Source organism: Bos indicus x Bos taurus, chromosome 10 (genome assembly GCF_003369695.1).
Source record: "Bos indicus x Bos taurus breed Angus x Brahman F1 hybrid chromosome 10, Bos_hybrid_MaternalHap_v2.0, whole genome shotgun sequence".
Lineage (NCBI taxonomy): Eukaryota > Metazoa > Chordata > Mammalia > Artiodactyla > Bovidae > Bos > Bos indicus x Bos taurus.
Window position 1 is genome coordinate 36,968,133 of NC_040085.1, and position 20,744 is coordinate 36,988,876.

At 35.4% G+C, this 20,744-nt stretch overlaps 1 protein-coding gene across 1 annotated transcript in view; it reads right to left on the reverse strand.

The window, feature by feature from the left end:
- Positions 1-20,744, reverse strand: part of SOS2 (SOS Ras/Rho guanine nucleotide exchange factor 2) — a 105,077-nt gene that overhangs the window by 58,260 nt on the left and 26,073 nt on the right. Inside the window, exons 3-6 of the mRNA XM_027553698.1 lie at positions 18,037-18,168; positions 16,946-17,110; positions 6,140-6,343; positions 2,268-2,411 (exon numbers count right to left, since the gene is read on the reverse strand). Of these exons, the coding sequence (XP_027409499.1) occupies positions 2,268-2,411; positions 6,140-6,343; positions 16,946-17,110; positions 18,037-18,168 (645 nt within the window). The remainder of the gene's footprint in view (positions 1-2,267; positions 2,412-6,139; positions 6,344-16,945; positions 17,111-18,036; positions 18,169-20,744) is intronic.

Consider the following 20,744-nt stretch of genomic DNA (forward strand, 5'->3'; position numbering starts at 1 on the left):
GAACTGAGACTAAAAGCAGTTTACACTGAGGATATTTTCAAAAGAAGCAAGAAGTGATACTTCCCCTGTTTTATACCACATTTTTTCAAAATTAGAAAAAGAAACCAAAGACTAACATACAGTAAAATAACAAAACAGAAACTGCCCATATTTTGTCCATGTTTATATTTTTTAAAATTCCTATTATTTTATAATAATCAATATCTGCAAAGTTTAGTTAGAACTAAGACTTATTTCATTTTCATATGTTAAAAATACAGTATGTTTTCCAGAAAATAACAAGTGCTGTCAAGGATGCAGAGACACTACAACCTTTGTCCACTGACACTTGGAATGCAAAATGGTATAGCCCCTGTGGATAAGTTTGACAATTCCTCAAAAAGCTAAACAAAGAACTATGATATGACCAGCAATTCTACTCCTAGGTATATACCCAAAAGAACCAAAAAAAAAAGTGACTCAGATACTCATATGCCAATGTTTTACTGTAGCATTATTCACAATAGCCAAAAAGTGGAAAAAGCGCAAGGGTCTATCAACAAATAAATGGATAAACAAAATGTGGTATATACACACAGGGGAACATTATTCAGTCATAGAGAAGGAATTCTGATAACATGCTATTACATGGATGAACCTTGAAAACATTATGCTAAGTGAAATATGCAAAGGAGAACATTGTAATAATTCTACCTTTATCAAATATCTAGAATCAGCAAGTTCATAAAGACAGAAATAGATTAAAGGTTACCAGCGTTTGTGTGGGAGAGAATAAGGATTATTACTTAATGAGTACAGAGTTTCTATTCAGGATGATTAAAAGGTTTCAGAAATGGATAGTTATAATGATAACATATTACTATGAGTTTCATTTATCCCTTAAATTGTACACTTAAAATTGCTAAAACGGCAAATTATGTTTTACCATAAAAATTAGAAAATACATTTTTGAATACAAGTTTTTGACTCATGATATCTTTAAGAGTACAAGCAACCAGATTATAAAGTAATATTCTAAGATATCACAATATTAAAAAAGCTTTCTAATAAGAGCAAGCCTAAGTATCTTGGTTAGGCATCAGTAACTGAGTATTTCTATACTAGCAGTTCCATTGTCTACACAATGGATGTAATAAAAGTGATGCATATTTTCACAAAAATTAAAAAGAGATTATAAAATTATGAAATTTACATGATAACTAAAGAAAGAACTTTTAACATCTGTTTTCCAAAAGAAATAAAACTAACCAATGAATATGAAAAGATGTTCAACATCATTAAAGAATAATGAAATACTGTTTTTCTCTCACTAGACTAGCAAAATTTAATGGGATAACAACCAGGTCTGAAAATATGGGGAAAAAAGAGGGCCTGCATATACTGGAACTTATCTGGAAGTAAATTTGGAAAAATGCTTCAAAGTTCTTAAAATGTACCATAATTCTACTTCTAGGACTGCATCTTAAAATAATTAATGGATTATAAAGGCATTATATAAATGTTTGTTATAGTGTTGTTTATAATAACAAAAAAGAACTAAGACAACCTACATGCTTAACAATAACAGATAATTTGAATAGTATCTCCACAGTACATGGTACTTTCAGATTTTAAAAGCTATAAAGTATATTTATTAACATGGAAAATGTTCCTGATGTTGAGTGAAAAAAAGCAGGTTGTAAAATAGTAAGATCCTATTTTTGTAACTACACATAGGTTTGTTTAAACATGTAGACAAATATTCACAAGGATAAATAAATCTTATAAAGACAATCTCTAGGTTTTGCAAAACAGTGATTTTTGTCTTATACTTACCTACATTTTTCTGAACATTTTTAAAATGAGTTATGTTAATTTTATAATCATTTGAAGTACAAAAATATGATTTTCACTTTGAGAAAAAATATATAAATTTCCTTTTTCATTTTTGGAAATTAAGACTAAAATCCACAAAAGTTAAACTTTTAGCTTGGTCAATAAAATTTCTATGGTCAATAAAAGCAATGATCAATAAAATTTCTTTTCTTTCCTCCTTAAGTGCACTTGCCATCAAAAAAAGAAAGGTCTTAAACATTACTAGTCTATCAGCTTTTGATATAAATATTAGCATAAATACACCATAAAATGCCACTATAAAGACGATGTAATTTTAGTTTGCTACTGGTTAAATCTTAAGCATTTTTTACAGCAGCCAGCAGTGTCTTCTAATTTTCACAAAGAAATACAGCACTTAGGACTTTAAAAGGAAAACAGTTTTGTAAATTTACCTCTGCCAGATCTTCAAAACAGCTGCCAGCTAAGGGATGAGGGCTACTTTCATCAGTCATTTCAACTGTGTCTTCAATTAAACCTAAAAGTTTCACAGTCAATTCATGTATATCTAAAATGTTACTGAAAATCTTTTCAATATCCTAAAAAAAAAAAAAAAAAAGGAAGGTTAAGACATGTCAGGTTGAAAATTTCATTAGAGAATTATTAAATATAAGTAATATAAGTGCTAAGGGTATATTTTCATCCAATCGCATACCAGTATATTTCAAGACATAAAATATATTCCGAATCATACCAAAGTCAATCATGAATAAGGAAGGGAAATGAATCTTTTGGATTAGATTTAGAATTATTGACCAAAACTGTATAGAATCTATATTTTCCAGTAAATGTGCTGTAAATCTCATATAGTGGATGATTCTAAGCAACTTTTTAAATGAAGAATTCGGGCATTCGAGTATTTTTAAATTGGGTAGGTGCTAAAAGTCTTGATCAAAGTCTCAGAGTTGGTTAATGACAAAAGCTGGGATCAAAATGAAGATCTGACTCCTAACTGAGACACAAAGTAGTTCCACAATATGTGACCTGTCTCTTAAATTTGAGGAGGAATTAAAGATTTCAGTCAAGCTCTTCAGAGTGAACTTTATCTGGGTTAAAACATGTTAAATACTCTGGAAACAAGAAGACCACGTGACTGATTATCCAGGTTATAGCCAACTAGTATTCATTCTGCATCTGGTAATGGAAACATGGATTAAGGAACCTAACAGACTTGAGTTTGGATCCTTGTCCCACTACTTGCTAGGTGAATGACTCTGGATTAGGACAATAATAACAGCTAACATTTCTTGGTCACTTACTATGTTCCAGGCACTATTATAAGTACCTGACATGTAAGTTCATAACAGATTAGCTACTATCATCATCTTCATTTTACGAATGAGAAAACAGAGGCACAGAGCAATTATGTAATTTGTCCAGGGTCACACAGCTGGTACGTTAAGACCTACCTCATAAGGTTTTTAAGAGAATGAAATGAGATGATTTCTACAAAATGCTCCTGGTATATATTAGGCCTTCCACAAATATGAGTTTTCTGAAGACATAGGGCTAGGGGTAAACCCCAAAGGAGTAAATTAAGATTAACAGTCATTAATTCTTTTATCAAATATTATTGAATTCTATGCTCTGATCTTAGATGGTCTTTATTTCAAAAGTTTACAGTCTCATCTATGTTGAAAAAATATAATATAGAGATAAAGGGATTCCCTCTTTCTCTTGACTCTTGAGTATTTAATGAAAATTTTCTGTCAAATCAGCACAAATTCAGTGAAAAAAGAACCATAAAAATTAATTCTTGAGGAATGAAAACTGATGGGATGAACAAAAGGTAAAGAGGATAATAGTTCCAGCAATTATTATTAGCTAACAGCATTTATTAAGTTTTTAATTCTTCATCCACTTTAGATAAAACCCAATTGTGGTATAAAAGAATCAAGTTCAACCTCCGTAAGTAACTTATCATGTCATAACTATTTTGTGTCTATTTCCTCACCAGTAAAGTTGAGGTGATAATACCTGTCCTACCTATCTCAGAGAATTTTTAAGGGTCACACAAAATAGGACAGTACTTTGAAAAACATAAAAATGTTAACTACTTAAGGCAGTGTGTCCAGTAGAAATTATTATCAAATGTTAAACTAAACATGCATTTTTAAAAAAAAGGATAAAAGCCAATTAAAACATCTTACATTTTCATTAATAACCTCAGATACGCAGATGATACCACCCTAATGGCAGAAAGTGAAGAGGAACTAAGAGTCTCTTGATGAAGGTGAGAGAGGAGAGTGAAAAGCTGGCTTAAAATTCAACATTCAAAAAATGAAGATCATAGCATTCAGTCCCATTACTTCATGACAAATAGATGGAGAAAAAATACAAACAGTGACAGACTATTTTCTAGGGCTCCAAAATCACTGTGGACAGTGACTCTAGCATGAAATTAAAAGACCTGCTCCTTGGCAAGAAAGTTATGACAAACCTAGACAGCATATTAAAAAGAAAAGACATCCCTTTGCCGACAAAGGTTCATATAATCAAAGCTCTGAATTTTCCAGTAGTCGTGTGCAGATGTGAGGGTTGGACCATAAAGAAGGCTGAGCACCAAAAAATTGATGGGTTTGAATTGTGGTGCTGGAGAAGACTCTTGAGAGTCCCTTGGACAGCAAGGAGGTTAAACCAGTCAATCCTAAAAGAAATCAACCCTGAATATTCATTGGAAGGACTGATGCTGAAGCTCCAATACTTTGGCCACCTGATGTAAAGAACCAACTCATGGGAAAAGATTCTGATGCTGGGAAAGATTGAGGGCAGGAGGAAAGGGGACGAGAGAGGATGAGAGGGTTGGATGGCATCACCAACTGGATGGACATGGGTTTGAACAAACTCGGGGAGATCATGAAGGACAGAGAAGCCTGGTGTGCTGCAGTCCATGGGGTTAAAAAGAATCGGACACAATTTAGGGACTGAACACATACACTTACACACACAATAGTTATTTGGGAGAGGAAGTCAGGAGGTAAGAGAAAAGCTAAGAATTTAAAGTGAAAGACACTCAGACATCCAAGGGAAAATAGATCATATAAGAAAGGAAGGAAAGAAAAAGAAATCTAAACAAACAAACACAGCATCTGTCTAGATAGATGCCTTAGAAAACTACACAGGTTAGAAAAACATGGACAAGACTCTCCTGGATCCCCATCATAATTCATCCCATTCCTACCCGGCAGAGTAGAACTCTGCTGCTCTGCCTTTGTTTATGAGACATTCTGCATAAACTTTTATTCTTAAAAAGTCTCACTATTAAAATTTTATACTACTCTAAAGTACTTACCAAAAGACAGGACAAAATGTACATCTTTCTTTTCTAGACCATACATTTCTTTCACCATCTTCAAATGAATAACTATAAATCTCAAATATTGCACAGTAGAAAGATTTTATTCCAGTGTAATTCCCCTAATTTTGTGTCTAATTTTCATTGCCACTGAACATATTAGTGTAACAACCCATGTACTAAAAAACCCACAACATGATTTTGTCACAGAAATCGGGGCAAAGCTCTGTAAGAAATCAATTGATTAAAGTTGATAACTTTCTTTCAAAAAAAAAAAAAAACTCCCACAATATCCCCAGTGTTCACAGCAGCATTATTTACAATTACCAATATATGGAAGAAACTTAAGTTGTCCCTCAACAGATGAATGGATAAAGAAGTGGTATATATACACAATGGAATACTATGCAGCCATAAAAAGATGAAATTTTGCCATTTGCAGCAACTTGGATGGACTTGGGAGGGCTACGTGAATTAAGTTAGACAGAGAAAGACAAGTACCAACTATATATGGGATCTAAAAAATACAATAAGCTAGTGACTATAACAAAAAACAAGCAGACTCACAGATATAGAGGACAAACTAGTGGTTACCATTGTAGGGGACAGAGGCAGTATAGGGGTGGGGAAGTGGTAGGTAAAAACTATCGAGTGTAAGATTGGCTACCAGGATGTATTGTACAACATGAGGAATATAGCCAATAACTTATACTAACGACAAATGGAGTATAAACTTTAAAACTTGTGAATCACTATGCTGTATACCTACAACTCATTCGGGAATGTGTATCAATTATATTTCAATAAAAAACTGAAACAATTTAAATAAAGCCAAACAATACCACAGTACTATATAAAACCATATTTTTATTTTACATACTCATTAAGTTTATAAAGTTACTACTTATGATTTTTAAGCTACTATCTGACATTTGGGGGCAGACAGACTTTCAAACCCAAAAAGGTACTTACAGAAGGTTTAAACAGCTTTCTGTCAGAAAGAAAAGCTTCTCGAAACACTTTTATGATCATATTTAGTTCCCGTAGATACTGTCTTTCTTCTGCAATTTCAGTTCTAACAAGGTCATAGTAGTTTAATTCGCCTGAAGAACTAGGTTCATCTTCACAAAGAGAAACCAAGCCTATGTCATCCTGATCAAACATGTCCATCAAAACCTAAGAAATATAAATCAGTAATGAATAAACTTATCTTACTTACTGTTACAGGACCATTTCAAAGTACTTGGAATTAAAATATTATTAAACAATGAGAGCTATGTGTATTATAGGCCAAATTTATAAAAGAAAACTAAAGAGAAATATGAAAAGCTAAAGTGAGATAATGTTCAAATAAAACTGGATATAGAAAAATAAATATTTATGAAAATAAATCTAATAGTGAAATACATATATACACATATTATGTACACAAATACATGTGTGTCTGTGTGTATATAAATATATATATACATACATGTAAACACAAAATTTACAATAGCAAAAAGAGTACACATTTGGAGAACAAATCTGTACAATTGTTCTGAACAAATCAGAACAATCTGAGCCAAAAATCACAGTTCTATCATTTACCTGTGATTATAGACAATATAATATTTTCGAGTATTCCTTCGAAAGTCAGATCCCTTACATGTATGTAATTGATGAAAGAATTCAATGAGGTAAAGGACATAAAATGCATACTATTATGACTAGCAAATAATAGGCATTAAAAATAGTAGTTCTTTATCCTACTGTAAGAATGCTTAGGTGCACTTAAGTGGAGTTTAAAGGAGAAAAATGAAACAAGACACAAAATATAGAAATAGCATGATGCTTTTCTGATGCATATTTACTACATTAACAACTGCTATAGAAAGTTCTTTGTTAAAATCAAGCATCCCACAGATGCTTAAATTGCTATAGTGACAATTTCCCCTTTCAGGAAAGAATAAAGATTGGTACTATGGACTTGAGTCAACCAACACTCAGTAGCTGGATGTATATTAAAGTCAACAGGAAAAAGGTGACCATACTTTTTAGAATTAAAAACATTGATAGTTTAAAAATAAAAGAAAAATTGGACCTACTTAATTATATATGCATGACTAACTGAAAACTACTTTCCTAGAATTTAAGAGAGAGAAAAAAAAGCACATTTCCAAAAAGGAAGCTCCAAAAGTAAAACAATTAAGAGAATGAGCAAATTCTGACAATATGAGATATTCATTCATTCTCAAAAATATCTACTGATCACCAGAAATTGTGCCAGATGTTGGTAAGATATAGCAGTAAGCAAAATAAACATGAATTCTGCTTTCCTGATCTTTTAAATCTAACTCAAAAATATTTCTTAAAGCTGGTCAGTTCTCTCCATTACCCTCCAAGCTTCAAATTAGACTATTAAAGAGCCATATCACCTCTTAGAAGGTCTTGCAATATGACCTCCTTGCCACAGGTTTCTTCCCAACCCCAGTTCCAAAATTATGTTCCTAAAACCAAATTGTGTCACATCCTACATATACATGATACTGGATTTCATTGCTTTCAGTATACAATTCTAATTTCATGAAGATAAAGCCACTTACAATTTAACCCCAGCCTACCTCCCCAGCCTCATCTTCTGTGATACTCTAAAATCCCTCTTCTCTTCATTGCCCTCTCCATGCAACTCGCCCTCCTGCAACTGAACATCATCGCCTCCCATTCTCAGCCACTTAAGACCTTTGAAGAAACCACTGGGCTGCACAGGGAATTAGCTAATGATTTTAGGCAGACACACAAAAGAATGGAAAGTATGACACAGAACTGTCTTCTCTTCCCCCACTAGAGATATTTTTAAAGTAGTCTGTACTTTGTATCTCTAATTTCTTAGTTCTCAAGCTCACCACTCTACTGAAACTCACTAATAATGTCTGAATATCTTTTTGTTTTCTCTAGTTATTAACACAGATAACCAGAACCTCTTAAAACTTTCTCTTCCCTTGGCTTCTCATACACCATTCTGTCAGTGAGGCCTCCTTCTCTACTGCTTACCTTCCCTGCCACCCACTGAAGGGTCCCATTTTTGGAACTGTTTTGGCCACACGACACCCAAAATCCTGAATGTAAATGCTACAGGAGTCAGGCAGATGACACATCATATTAATACAGAAGAGGTGACAGGCAGTGTGGCAAACTAGAAAGTGCATGGACCTAAACAGGAAAGTGTGCTCAATGGTAGCTGTTTTATCAGGCATTTTGATTTTCTTTTTCAAGAGTCTGAAATCTAGATTTTATGTAGAATTTTCATTATTTTTAAATATAAACAGATTGCAAATAATTCAAAATTTTAAAAAATAAACCTGGAGCCCCTATTCACTAGGTGGAAAACCCCTATTCAATAACAGGCCATCAGTCTGAAACATGTACTATATTTTCTTCTGAATGAGCTCACCTTCTTAGATGATTATCAATCACTAGATAACGACTCCCTAAATATTTATGTCAGAATCTCTCTGGAATCTAGACAAGTGCTATGAAAGGCTGGCTAGGTATCTCTCTGTCTGACAAACCCATACATGTACACTCCACTTGAGAATCACTAATCAAGCATCATCTACTTCATAGCTAGAAAACTTGTCCTTACCCTAGACTTAACACTTCTCAACTTTCACACCAAATCAGTCCCCAAATCCTTTTAACTCCAATTACAAACAGCTCTTAAAACTGGTCAGGTCCTTCTATTCTCCTGTCCTTCACCTTCTCTTACTTCTCTTTCCTTCCAACTCTCACATTTATTCACCTGATAAATCCTTAGTAATTTTCATCACTTAGCTCAAATAAAATTGTCTTTGTACAGCTTTTCCCAACTCTTCCTGAACTCCTCCATTAAAATCTTTCCCTGGCTTCAGTCCTCCATAAGCATCCCCTCTCTTTTCTATATAAGCACCTAACTTATACTGACATATCTACAGATAAGAGCTGTAATTTCATCTTAAAATCCACAGCATTTGATGCACAGTAAATGCACAAAAGATACCTGCTTGAAGAGCATACATATATTGTATGTTTGCAAATTAAGAAGCACAGGCTGGAATCAAGATTGCCAGGAGAAATATCAGTAACCTCTGATATGCAGATGACACCACCCTTATGGCAGAAAGTGAAGAGGAACTAAAAAGCCTCTTGATGAAAGTCAAAGAGGAGAGTGAAAAAGCTGGCTTAAAGCTCAACATTCAGAAAACGAGGATCATGGCATCTGGTCCCATCGCTTCATGGGAAATTGATGGGGAAACAGTGGAAAGAGTGTCAGACTTTATTTTGGGGGGCTCCAAAATCACTGCAGATCGTGATTGCAGCCACGAAATAAAAAGACATTTACTCCTTGGAAGGAAAGTTATGACCAACCTAGAGAGCATATTCAAAAGCAGAGATTTTAGTTTGCCAACAAAGGTCCGTCTAGTCAAGGCTATGGTTTTTCCTGTGGTCATGTATGGATGTGAGAGTTGGACTGTGAAGAAAGCTGAGCGTCAAAGAATTGATGCTTTTCAACTGTGGTGTTGGAGAAGACTCTTGAGAGTCCCTTGGACTGCAAGGAGATCCAACCAGTCCATCCTAAAGGAGATCAGTCCTGGGTGTTCATTGGAAGGACTGATGCTGAAGCTGAAACTCCAATACTTTGTGAGTTGGAGCTGAAACTCCAATACTTTCCACCTCATGAAAAGAGATGACTCATTGGAAAAGACCCTGATGCTGGGAGGGATTGGGGACAGGAGGAGAAGGGGACGACAGAGGATGAGATGGCTGGATGGCATCACTGACACGATGGATGTGAGTTTGAGTAAACTCTGGAAGTTGGAGATAGAGAGGGAGGCCTGGCGTGCTGCGATTCATGGGGTCGCAAAGAGTCGGACACGACTAAGCGACTGAACTGAACTGAAATTGCTAAGACTTGTAATGACTTGCAATAGCCTTCCCAGGTGGCTCAGGAGTGAAGAATCCACCTGCTAATGGAGGAACCACATTGGAGACAGGGGTTTGATCCTTGGATAGGGAAGATATCTTGGGGGAGGAAATGGCAACCCACTCCAGTATTCCTGCTGGGATAATCCCATGGACAGAGGAGCCTGGTGGGCTATAGTCCATGGGACTGTAAAGAGTCAGACACAATTGAGTGACTGAGCAGACACAAGACTTGTAATGAATGGCTAAAGACTGAGTTAAGGATCAGAATAAATGTTAGGACAATAAAAGCAGTTCTTGGTCATGTTCACAAGAATAGTAAAGGAGAATCAGTTCTTGAAACAGAATAATATTACAACAAAAGAAAAAATACAGAAGAACTCAACTCCTATGACATCTGGGTCCACAGAAATAATCTTCAGAACAGCTCTGTGCTCTTACTCTCTCTTGCCTTGAATCAGTTCAGTTCAGTTGCTCAGTCGTGTCCGACTCTTTGTGACCCCATGAATCACAGCACGTCAGGCCTCCCTGTCCATCACCAACTCCCGGAGTTCACTCAAACCCGTGTCCAACGAGTCAGTGATGGCATTCAGTCATCTCATCCTCTGTCGTCCCCTTCTCCTCCTGCCCCCAATCCCTCCCAGCATCAGGGTCTTTTCCAATGAGTCAACTCTTCACATGAGGTGGCCAAAGTATTGGAGTTTCAGCTTCAGCATCAGTCCTTCCAATGAACACCCAGGACTGATCTCCTTTAGGATGGACTGGTTGGATCTCCTTGCAGTCTAAGGGACTCTCAAGAGTCTTCCCCAACACCACAGTTGAAAAGCATCAATTCTTTGACACTCAGCTTTCTTCACAGTCCAACTCTCACATCCATACATGACCACAGGAAAAACCATAGCCTTGACTAGACGGACCTTTGTTGGCAAACTAAAATCTCTGCTTTTGAATATGCTCTCTAGGTTGGTCATAACTTTCCTTCCAAGGAGTAAATGTCTTTTTATTTCGTGGCTGCAATCACGATCTGCAGTGATTTTGGAGCCCCCCAAAATAAAGTCTGACACTCTTTCCACTGTTTCCCCATCAATTTCCCATGAAGCGATGGGACCAGATGCCATGATCCTCGTTTTCTGAATGTTGAGCTTTAAGCCAGCTTTTTCACTCTCCTCTTTGACTTTCATCAAGAGGCTTTTTAGTTCCTCTTCACTTTCTGCCATAAGGGTGGTGTCATCTGCATATCAGAGGTTACTGATATTTCTCCTGGCAATCTTGATTCCAGCTCGTGCTTCTTCCAGCCCAGGGTTTCTCATGATGTACTCTGCATATAAGTTAAATAAGCAGGGTGACAATATACAGCCTTGATGTACTCCTTTTCTTTTTGGAACCAGTCTGTTGCTTCCTGACCTGCATATAGGTTTCTCAAGAGGCAGGTCAGGTGGTCTGGTATTCTCATCTCTTTCAGAATTTTCCACAGTTTATTGTGATTCACACAGTCAAAGGCTTTGCCTTGCTTAAACATCAAATTTCCTCTTAAGCATATATTTTCTATTTTTCCAATCTGAATATTATTTTCCTTAATAGTGAAAATATATGAAGGGTTGAGCTTTAAAATTCCTTCCTATGATCATATACCTATTCTCAGGAATCTCTGATGGGCCAGAATACATCATATAGTCAAATGCTGCTTTTTTTAAGTGCAGAAAAAAACTTGATTCTCAAGTTCTCTGTCAAATTATATGACCTTGTCTGGGAAAATTAGAGACCTCTAGAAAGCACTTTGAACAGTTTATTAAACAGATGGCTTATAAGTTCCTGAAACAGTGCTCACAGGAAATCAGTTTAGATTTACTAAGATCACACCATATCACACTAGTCTCATTACTCCATTCACATGACTAGTCCCACAAATAAAGTCATTTGGATCTTTGCTATACATATGACAGTCTCTTGTGACAAATTTGGAATCACAGGAGGAAAGGATGGGCAAACTAGCCCACAGTCCACAATGAGCCTACTGCCTTTTGTATAAATAAAGTTTTACTAGAGCACAGCCTAAACTCATTGTTTTACGGCTGCTTTCTTGCCACAAAAGCAAAGCTGAGTGGTTCCAAGAAAGGCAAATATATATATATATATATAGCCCACAAAACCTAAAATATTCATCCATCTATCTGGTCCTTTACAGATAAAGCCTGCTGATACCCGAATTAGACAAAGAGGTGAAATGGCAGCTAACTAAAAGCCCGTAGTGAAAAAAAGTGGTAATTTATTAATCTAGAAGGATGCCTCTAATAACATTATATGAGGAATATCACCTATTATACTTTTTATAATATTTTTAATAAATAATTCAAACTGAAACAAACTAAGTTTCTTAGACTGGCATATATTATAAAAAGCTAGTAGGATATCTACAATGATGAATAACAAAATCAGATTTTTATAATATCTTGATATGCTGGACATAGTCTCAATAACAGTATTAAGTTTTAGAGAGATAAATTTGAATTCAAACTTGGATAAAAAAAATATACCAACAGCACACATTGTAAGAAATCAAAGATATAACATACTAGTACCTCACGTGAAAAGTCCTAGGGAGTTGAGATATATAACATACTAGCATCTCCTGTGAAAAAGTTGGAACATCTGTAAACTCATTAAGTAAACAGAACAACATGTGTGCTCCAAAAAGTTAACAGTAAAATAATAAAAGAACATCATATCGAATAAAGGAAGTAGGCATTTCATTGCACTTTGTGTGGTCAGAACAAATCTAGTCTGTTGTCTTTATTTTTGAAATCACAGTCTAAGAGCAATTCAAAGAAAATCTGAAAATCATGTCAAAAAGATTGGTTTGCAAAGTCTCAAAAGGTGAAAATTTAGTACATGGAAAAATGCTTTAATAACAGAATGACTTATTCTGAAAAACAGTTTCATCGAATTAGGGAATCAAAGTTAATAGGAAAGTCAGATGAAAACTGACTTTTTATATATAGGATGAGTAAATAATAAGGTCCTACTGCATAGTAGAAACTATATATCTAAGAAACTATATTTAATATCCTATGATAAACTGTAATAGAAAGGAGTATGAAAAAAAGTATATATATATATATATATAAAACTAAGTCACTTTGCTGCACAATAGAAATTAAACACAACATTGTAAATCAATTATATTTCAGTAAAAAAATTTTTAATGCATGCCATACTTGATATTTATAGCTCTACTACAGGTTTGTACCCTAAAAATGCACTGAATTTTAATAAATTCTCTTTTGGATAATTCCATCCAAAAAATTTTTTACAAAGCATGATGTGTTTAAAATTGTACATATTGAATTATCAAGTATATTCTTGCTAATAAAAAACAGCTAGTCTGGAAAAAAGTTAATAGGAAAGTTAATTTTAACTCTCTATGAGGAAGACATTTCACCTAACTAGAATTCTATAAAAATGAATAGACAGTTTTATGAGCAATAAGCTCCCCAGTGCTCAAACAGACGCTATGTGACTACCACCTGTCAGTTTGCATATAGATCTGGTCTCTTGTAATTCTGAGACTGTGTATTTGTCTAAGAATTTAACTACTTTTGCTTTTTAAAAGAGTCAGAGAAAAGTTAACTGACTCAGATATAGAATAAAGTCTCCCCTTCCCACAGTCTCTCAATAATCCCACGCAAAGCCACTATTCAGGGCAGGGAGAGTGGAGGAATGGGGCAAATAAAGGAGGAATCCCTGCATGAGGGTGTGGGGAAAAGCTGCAGCGCCCCATCTCAGTGTGCTAGTTCCTGAGAGGAGTAGGGAGGGTGTTTACAGGAGTGTAGGGTTGGGGCACAAGATGTTAGCGATCAATCAGAGTATAGAGACTATCCACAGAATAGTGCAGCTTGATGCAGGGTGCTGGAGCCCTAGTGGGTAAGGAGGGTATTTGCACGGGAAGCTGGTCCAGCAGCAGTGGACCAAGATGGGACTGTCAGAATCTGAGGAGGGTTAGGACAAAGTATACAAAGAAGGAGAAGGGTTTCTATGCCAAAATAGGGTGTCTACACCAGAGTGGGGAGATAGGCCTGCTGGGAGACTGGTCACATACAGAAGTGTTGATCAAACAAATAAATATATTAAGAAAAACAGGAGCCAAGTTTCTATCAGATAACAGAATTACAAATGTAAAAATGGGGAGGCGAAAATGAAGTCTGTGGTAATGAACCTGGATTGAAGAGAACTCATCTAAAGATACATAAGATATAAATACAGATGTATATGTATGTGTTATTATTGTTGTCTCAGTCACTAAGTTTTGTCTGACACTTTTGTGACCCCATGGACTGTAGTCTGCCAGGCTCCTCTGTCCACGGGATTTCTCAGGCAAGAATACTGGAGTGGGTTGCCATTTCCTTCTCCACGGGATCTACCCAGCCCAGGGATTAAACCCACATCTCCTGCTTTGGCAGGCAGATTCTTTACCACTGAGCCACCAGGGAAGCCCATGTATGTATGTATACAAACACACACACACACATATTCCCTAATTTTGACCTTAGAGAGATCGGAGGAGTAACACTCCAGTATCAATGAGCTCATCGAGCACCAAGATCATGGTTTCTAAATACCATTCTCCACTAAAAGGAACCAGGGATTTTTAGAAAACAACTAATTCCAGGCTTGAGTAACCAGGTAAAGAACAAGTTGAACCTGGAGCATCTTATGTCAAAAGAGAGACAGGGACAGAGAAGCAAACTGAAGGGGCTCCCACTGGTCAACTTGAGACAATCTGAATATCAAAATAACTAATAAAGTAACAAGTTATGTTTCACTTAATAAAATAAGAATCAATGAGTCCATATTAAAATAAATTGTAGCTCAGTTGGTAAAGATTCTGCCTGCAATGCAGGAGACCTGGGTTCAATCCCTGGTTCGGGAAGATCCTCTGGAAAAGGAAATGGCAACCCACTCCAGTATTCTTGTCTGGAGAATCCCATGGACAGAGGAGCTCGGGAGGCTACAGTCCATTGGGTAGCAAGAGTTGGACACGACTTAGCGACTAAACCACCACAAAGTGTGATGAGGATCAAGATATTTACATAGCCTTAAGATACTCCACAAAATATTCATTAATTACCAAAGGGTAAGGAGTCCTTTAAAGTAGAGAAATCTAGGAGACAAACCCTTAATCAAGGGATTGAAGTGACCATCACCAAAAATGGGACACATCAAAACTGCTGTCGTGTGACAAAGTACAATGAGAAGAATTTCTATGGCATTTCTGCCACAGCTCCATACATAACCTGAAACTTATCAAGAGAAAATGTCAGAAAAAACTGAAGAGCATTTTAAACATTAATAAGCATGTCAAGGTCATAAAATGTCAAGGTCATAAAAGTTAAAGGAAGAATGAACTGTTCCAGAGTGAACAAGGAGAAGAAAAAGATACATGACAACTAAACACAGCACATGATTCTGAACAGGATCATTCTGCTTAAAAGACGTCACTGGGACAACTGGCAAAACCTGAACAGGGTCTGAGGATTACATAATATAGTGTATCAGCATTCATTTCCTGGATTTTGACTGTCACAGTGTGATTATACAGGAAAATGTTTTTCTTCATATGATACACTAAACTATGTCAATAACCTACTCTCAAGTGGTTTAGAGTACAAGGGGGTATCTTTTTTTGTACATGCGACTTTTCTAAAAGTGAGCTAGAAACTAAGTTAAAAAAAACATATAATCATTGTTTTTCATTTTTTGAGAAGTCAAACAGAAATGACAAGGAATTTCTACGATAAAATTTAAGTGAAAAATCATTTTTGAGACTATGGCGTAGTACAATGGCTCTCAATTGTTAACCGTACATCAGAATCACTTGTGAGCCTAAAGGCCAACCCCAGGCCAAGTAAATAAGACCCTCTAGAGGCAAGATGCAGACGTCAGTATTCTTTTAAATACTGGTAATAAATAATAAATACTGGTAACTCTGATGTGCAAGGTGAAGAACCAGGGGCCTAGGCCAGGCCCTGGGGTAACTCACACCTAGAGGTCTAGCTTAGGCACCTTCTCTATGAAGTGCTTCTGGTCTCCCCTATCCAGAGTTAATCACTTTCTTCACTGCACCTTTGATTCATTTGTATAATAATAGTTTTAATTATCTTGTACTGCAATTATTTGTTTATAATACATTTATTACCCACTAAAATAAATTCCTTCTAACATAGGGACTGCTGATATGCTCAGTGTTGTACATTGCTCAGGGCAGTATCTGACACATAACAAGCATTCAGAAATGTTGATTTCAAAAGAAAAAAAAAGGAGGAAAGTAGAAAGGGAAGAAAAGGAGGAGAGAGGAAAATAAAAGACTCAATTTCTTTCCTCAGTAGCTTACAGACAGGAAGAATGAAGTAACAAAAAAAACGATCCGAAGAAAGTAACTCTGGCATTGTAAAATCTTCTCTTTCCTTATGCCCCACTGAATTATGCTGCAAAATCTAAGTATGTTTTTCAAAATTACTTCTTAAAAGTATCTGAATATTCTGGATTTATTATCTTTCTAAAAATACAAAAAAACTACTTTTTTAAAACTTGTTTGAGGTTTTGGATGTTTTTTCTCTGCATGTAAAGAAGTTTTGATGGAAAAAAAGAGATTCTCATCCCACCACATGCTGAAAAATCTGAAAATATCATTGTTATTAGTCTATAAGGCCACCATTTTTCTGTCTTGCAACACTAGGAATTATAAAAATCACTAATATAACCATGTATTAAAAAACAGAGATAGAAGTGACATAATCACTAGCATTCTAGCTAAATTTAAAAATACTTTTTAACACTTACCTTATCTGCACACATTGACACTTTAATGTCTTGTTGAGATATTTCATAATGTCGGATATTAAAAACATAATTACCAGCCAATTTCAAAATATCAGCTGAGATATACTCCAGCACAGCCACAATATACAGGGATACATGGTAGTCCACTTTGTACCCTAAAACTTCCTGTGGAAAAAATAAACAATTTAATTCCCAAAAATGGCAGCACTGTCAAGTAGCAGGTAAAACGCACTTAAAATTTTTATTTAACATTCTTGCTTATAAACAACTTTCCAGAAACCAAATGTCTAAACTCAAAGGTACCACAGGATGTAAAATGAGCTGTTGGCTCAGTATCGGGGTTTTGGTTTTTATTTTTTAAATCTAACAAATCTGTCTTTAGTATCAAACAAGAAGCGATAGTTGATTCTAAGACAGAAATCTTAGACTGGACTTCACTGAAAACCTCTTGCTATATTATCCAAAACCCATCTGACAAATATTTGCATTTTTTAATTAATATTCCCAAATTACAACGGTTTCTACTGAGGGGATGACATATATGTGGGGGGTTCTAAAACTGCTACCAAGGGATATTCAAATCCAGGTACACCAGCTACTCTGTACAGACTAAATAATATATCCTACCCAACACCCAACTTTACCAATGTATATAAAAATATCTATAACAAATACAAATGAATTTAAAAACAGTTCTGAACTCACAGTAGCTTTTGCATTATACACAACAAAAAGCTAAAAGTTAATCAGCGTAGCAGTCATCAGAAGATGCCAAAAAGATGCATTATTTCTTATCATTAACTTTTAATACTATTTGAAAAGCAACTGATTTTATCAGAGTATATTTCTTTTTGCTTTTTGCATATATTAAGGAACATATATATGTATGTGTGTGTGTATGTGTATATACAAGTATATACATATTCAACTGCACATACACAGTCACATAGACCACGTATATAAACACATAAATATATTTATAGACCATATATATAGATACATAAACACTATATAAAGGACTATTTGTTAAAAACTTCTCTCAACAGTTTTTTGTGTGTCTTGTTATTGTATGTTTGCTTGTTTGCTTTTACCTTCAATGAAGGATGGATTTTGTCCACAGGCAGTAAGAGAGGATTTCTTCTTTTTCGTTTCTCTATGGCAGACTGTGCATCAGCAATAGCCCATTTATCAATTGGATGAGGAAAGGTCTTTTGAACTCGTTCCTGTTCAGATCACAGCAGAACTATCATTAACAGAAGTGCTCATAAACGGAAAGTTCATACAAAATTAACTTCATCATCATCCTCATGCCAACAGTTAATAGTAACATAACCTGTTCTGATTTCTGCAATAAATTAATGATTTTTGTTTAAAAAAAATTCAAAGCACTATCAAGATTTTTCCACATAATTCCCACAGGTAAATAAAAAGGTGAAGTTTAAACAGAAAGCTTTAAGTGTAAGTATAACTAAGATAAAATTGGAAAAAAAAGAAAAAGTAATAATGTTAGAGATTAAAGCAAACATAAAATATGCTAAGTCAGTGATTCTACGGTCAAGGTTTCTAGGGTTAAAATTGTTTACCCAGCAGAAGTTGTTAACTTGTTATTAATAATTATTATGCAGTCATTCTCCTTCTGCTAATCTCAGAGCTTTATAGAGAAGAATTTTAAAAAGGAGAAATATCATGTACCTCTTAAAGAATCAAGTGTATGGCAGAGCTCAGAATAGTTTAAAGAAATGTATCGCTTGGCAAAAACAATACAAACCTTTTATATCATCTAATCTTATTAACAAATTTAGTGGTAATAACAAATCTTATTACCAGTAATTGGCATGAATAATGAGAAGTGATGATAACTGAATCAAACTCCAATTCAGCAGAATTTCCTGTTTTTTAAGTTATATTCTCAGCTTCTAGCATATTTAGCTTCTGAAAAGTATACTTTTATTATATTTAGTTATGTCCAATTCTTACAGCAGAGAATACGGAAACAAATGCATTAATTACCAGAGTTCCTGAAAATCTTAATGTTGTTGTTACTGCCAGTTGCTAAGTTGTGTCTGACTCTTTGTGACCCCATGAACTGCAGCACACCAGGCTTCCCTGTCCTTCACTATCTCCCAGAGTTTGCTCAAATTCATCTCCATTGAGTCAGTGATGCCATCTAGTCACCTCATCCTCTGTCGTCCCCTTCTACTCCTGCTCTCAATCTTTCCCAGCATCAGGGTCTTTTCCAATATAAGTCATCTCTTTGCATTAGGTGGCCAAAGTATTAGAGTTTCAGCTTTAGCATCAGTCTTTCCAATGAGTACTCAGGGTTGATTTCCTTTAGGACTGACAGATTTGATTTCCTTGCAGTCCAAGGGGCTCTCAAGAAATCTTTTCCAGCACCACAATTCAAAAGCATCAATTCTTTGGCACTCAGCCTTCTTTATGGTCTAGCTCTCACATCTGCCATGACTATTGGAAAAACTATAGCTTTGATTATAAGGACTTTGGTCGGCAAAGTGGTATCTTTGCTTTTTAATACACTGTCTAGATTTGTCATAGTTTTTCCTCCAAGGAGCAAGTGTCTTTTAATTTCGTGGCTGCAGTCAATGTCCACAGTGACTTTGGAGCCCAAGAAAATAAAGTCTGTTACTGTTTCTATTTTTTCCCCATATTTGCCATGAAGTGATAGGACCCGATACTTTGTTTTCTGAATGTTAAGTCAGCTTTTACACTCTCCTCTTTCACCCTCATCAAGAGTTTCTTTAGTTCCTGTTCGCTTTCTGCCATTAGAGTGGTATCATCTGTACAGCTATGGTTGTTGATATTTCTCCCCGCAATTTTGATTCCAGCTTGTGAGTCATCCAGCCCAGTATTTCACATGATGTACTCTGCATAGAAGTTAAATATGCAGGGTAACAGTACACAGCCTTGATGTACTCCTTTCCAAATTTTGAACCAGTCCATTGTTCCATGTCTGGTTCTAACTGTTGCTCCTTGACCTGCATACAGGTTTCCCATGAGGCAGAAAGGAGGTCTATTACTCCAAAATAAGATTATCCTTTACCCTGGAAGTTGTTGCCTTGTTAGAAAATAATTTTCAAAGAAAGGTGACATAAACAATATAATGCCAAAGTAACTTTTAAAAACTATACTGACAGGTATTTCTAAAAATTTAGAAATACTCACATGTAACTGAGCCCAAACAGGTATTTCAGCACTAAATTACACATGATCTTTTAGGTAGACACACACACGCTTCCCTCGTAGCTCAGACAGTAAAGAATTGGCCTGCAATGTGGGAGACCTGGCTTCGATCCCTGGGTTGGGAAGATCCCCTGGAGAAGGAAATGGCTATCCCACTCCAGTGTTCTTGCCTGGAGAATTCCATGGACAAAGGAGCCTGGCAGGCTACAGTTCATGGGGTTGCAAAGAGTCAGACATGACTGAACAACTTTCACATTCATTCATTCATATATATACATATATGTATATTTTTTTAATCAATGAGTAAATATCTTTATTCTACACTAGTCCTTTATGGAACCTAATATTTGTATGCAGTAAAATGCACAGATCTTAAGTGTATAATTAGATAAGTTTTGAAAAATGTTTACACCTGTGTAACCATCTCACTAATCAAGATTACAGAAAACTTCTATCATCTTAATCTCAACTTCATAGGCAGCTACCATCCTGATTTCTATCACCATTACTTTAAGCTATTTCTGATTTTCATATAATTGGAATCAATAAATATATACTTTCTGGGGTTTGGCTTATATTTTGTTCCACGTGATAACTGTAG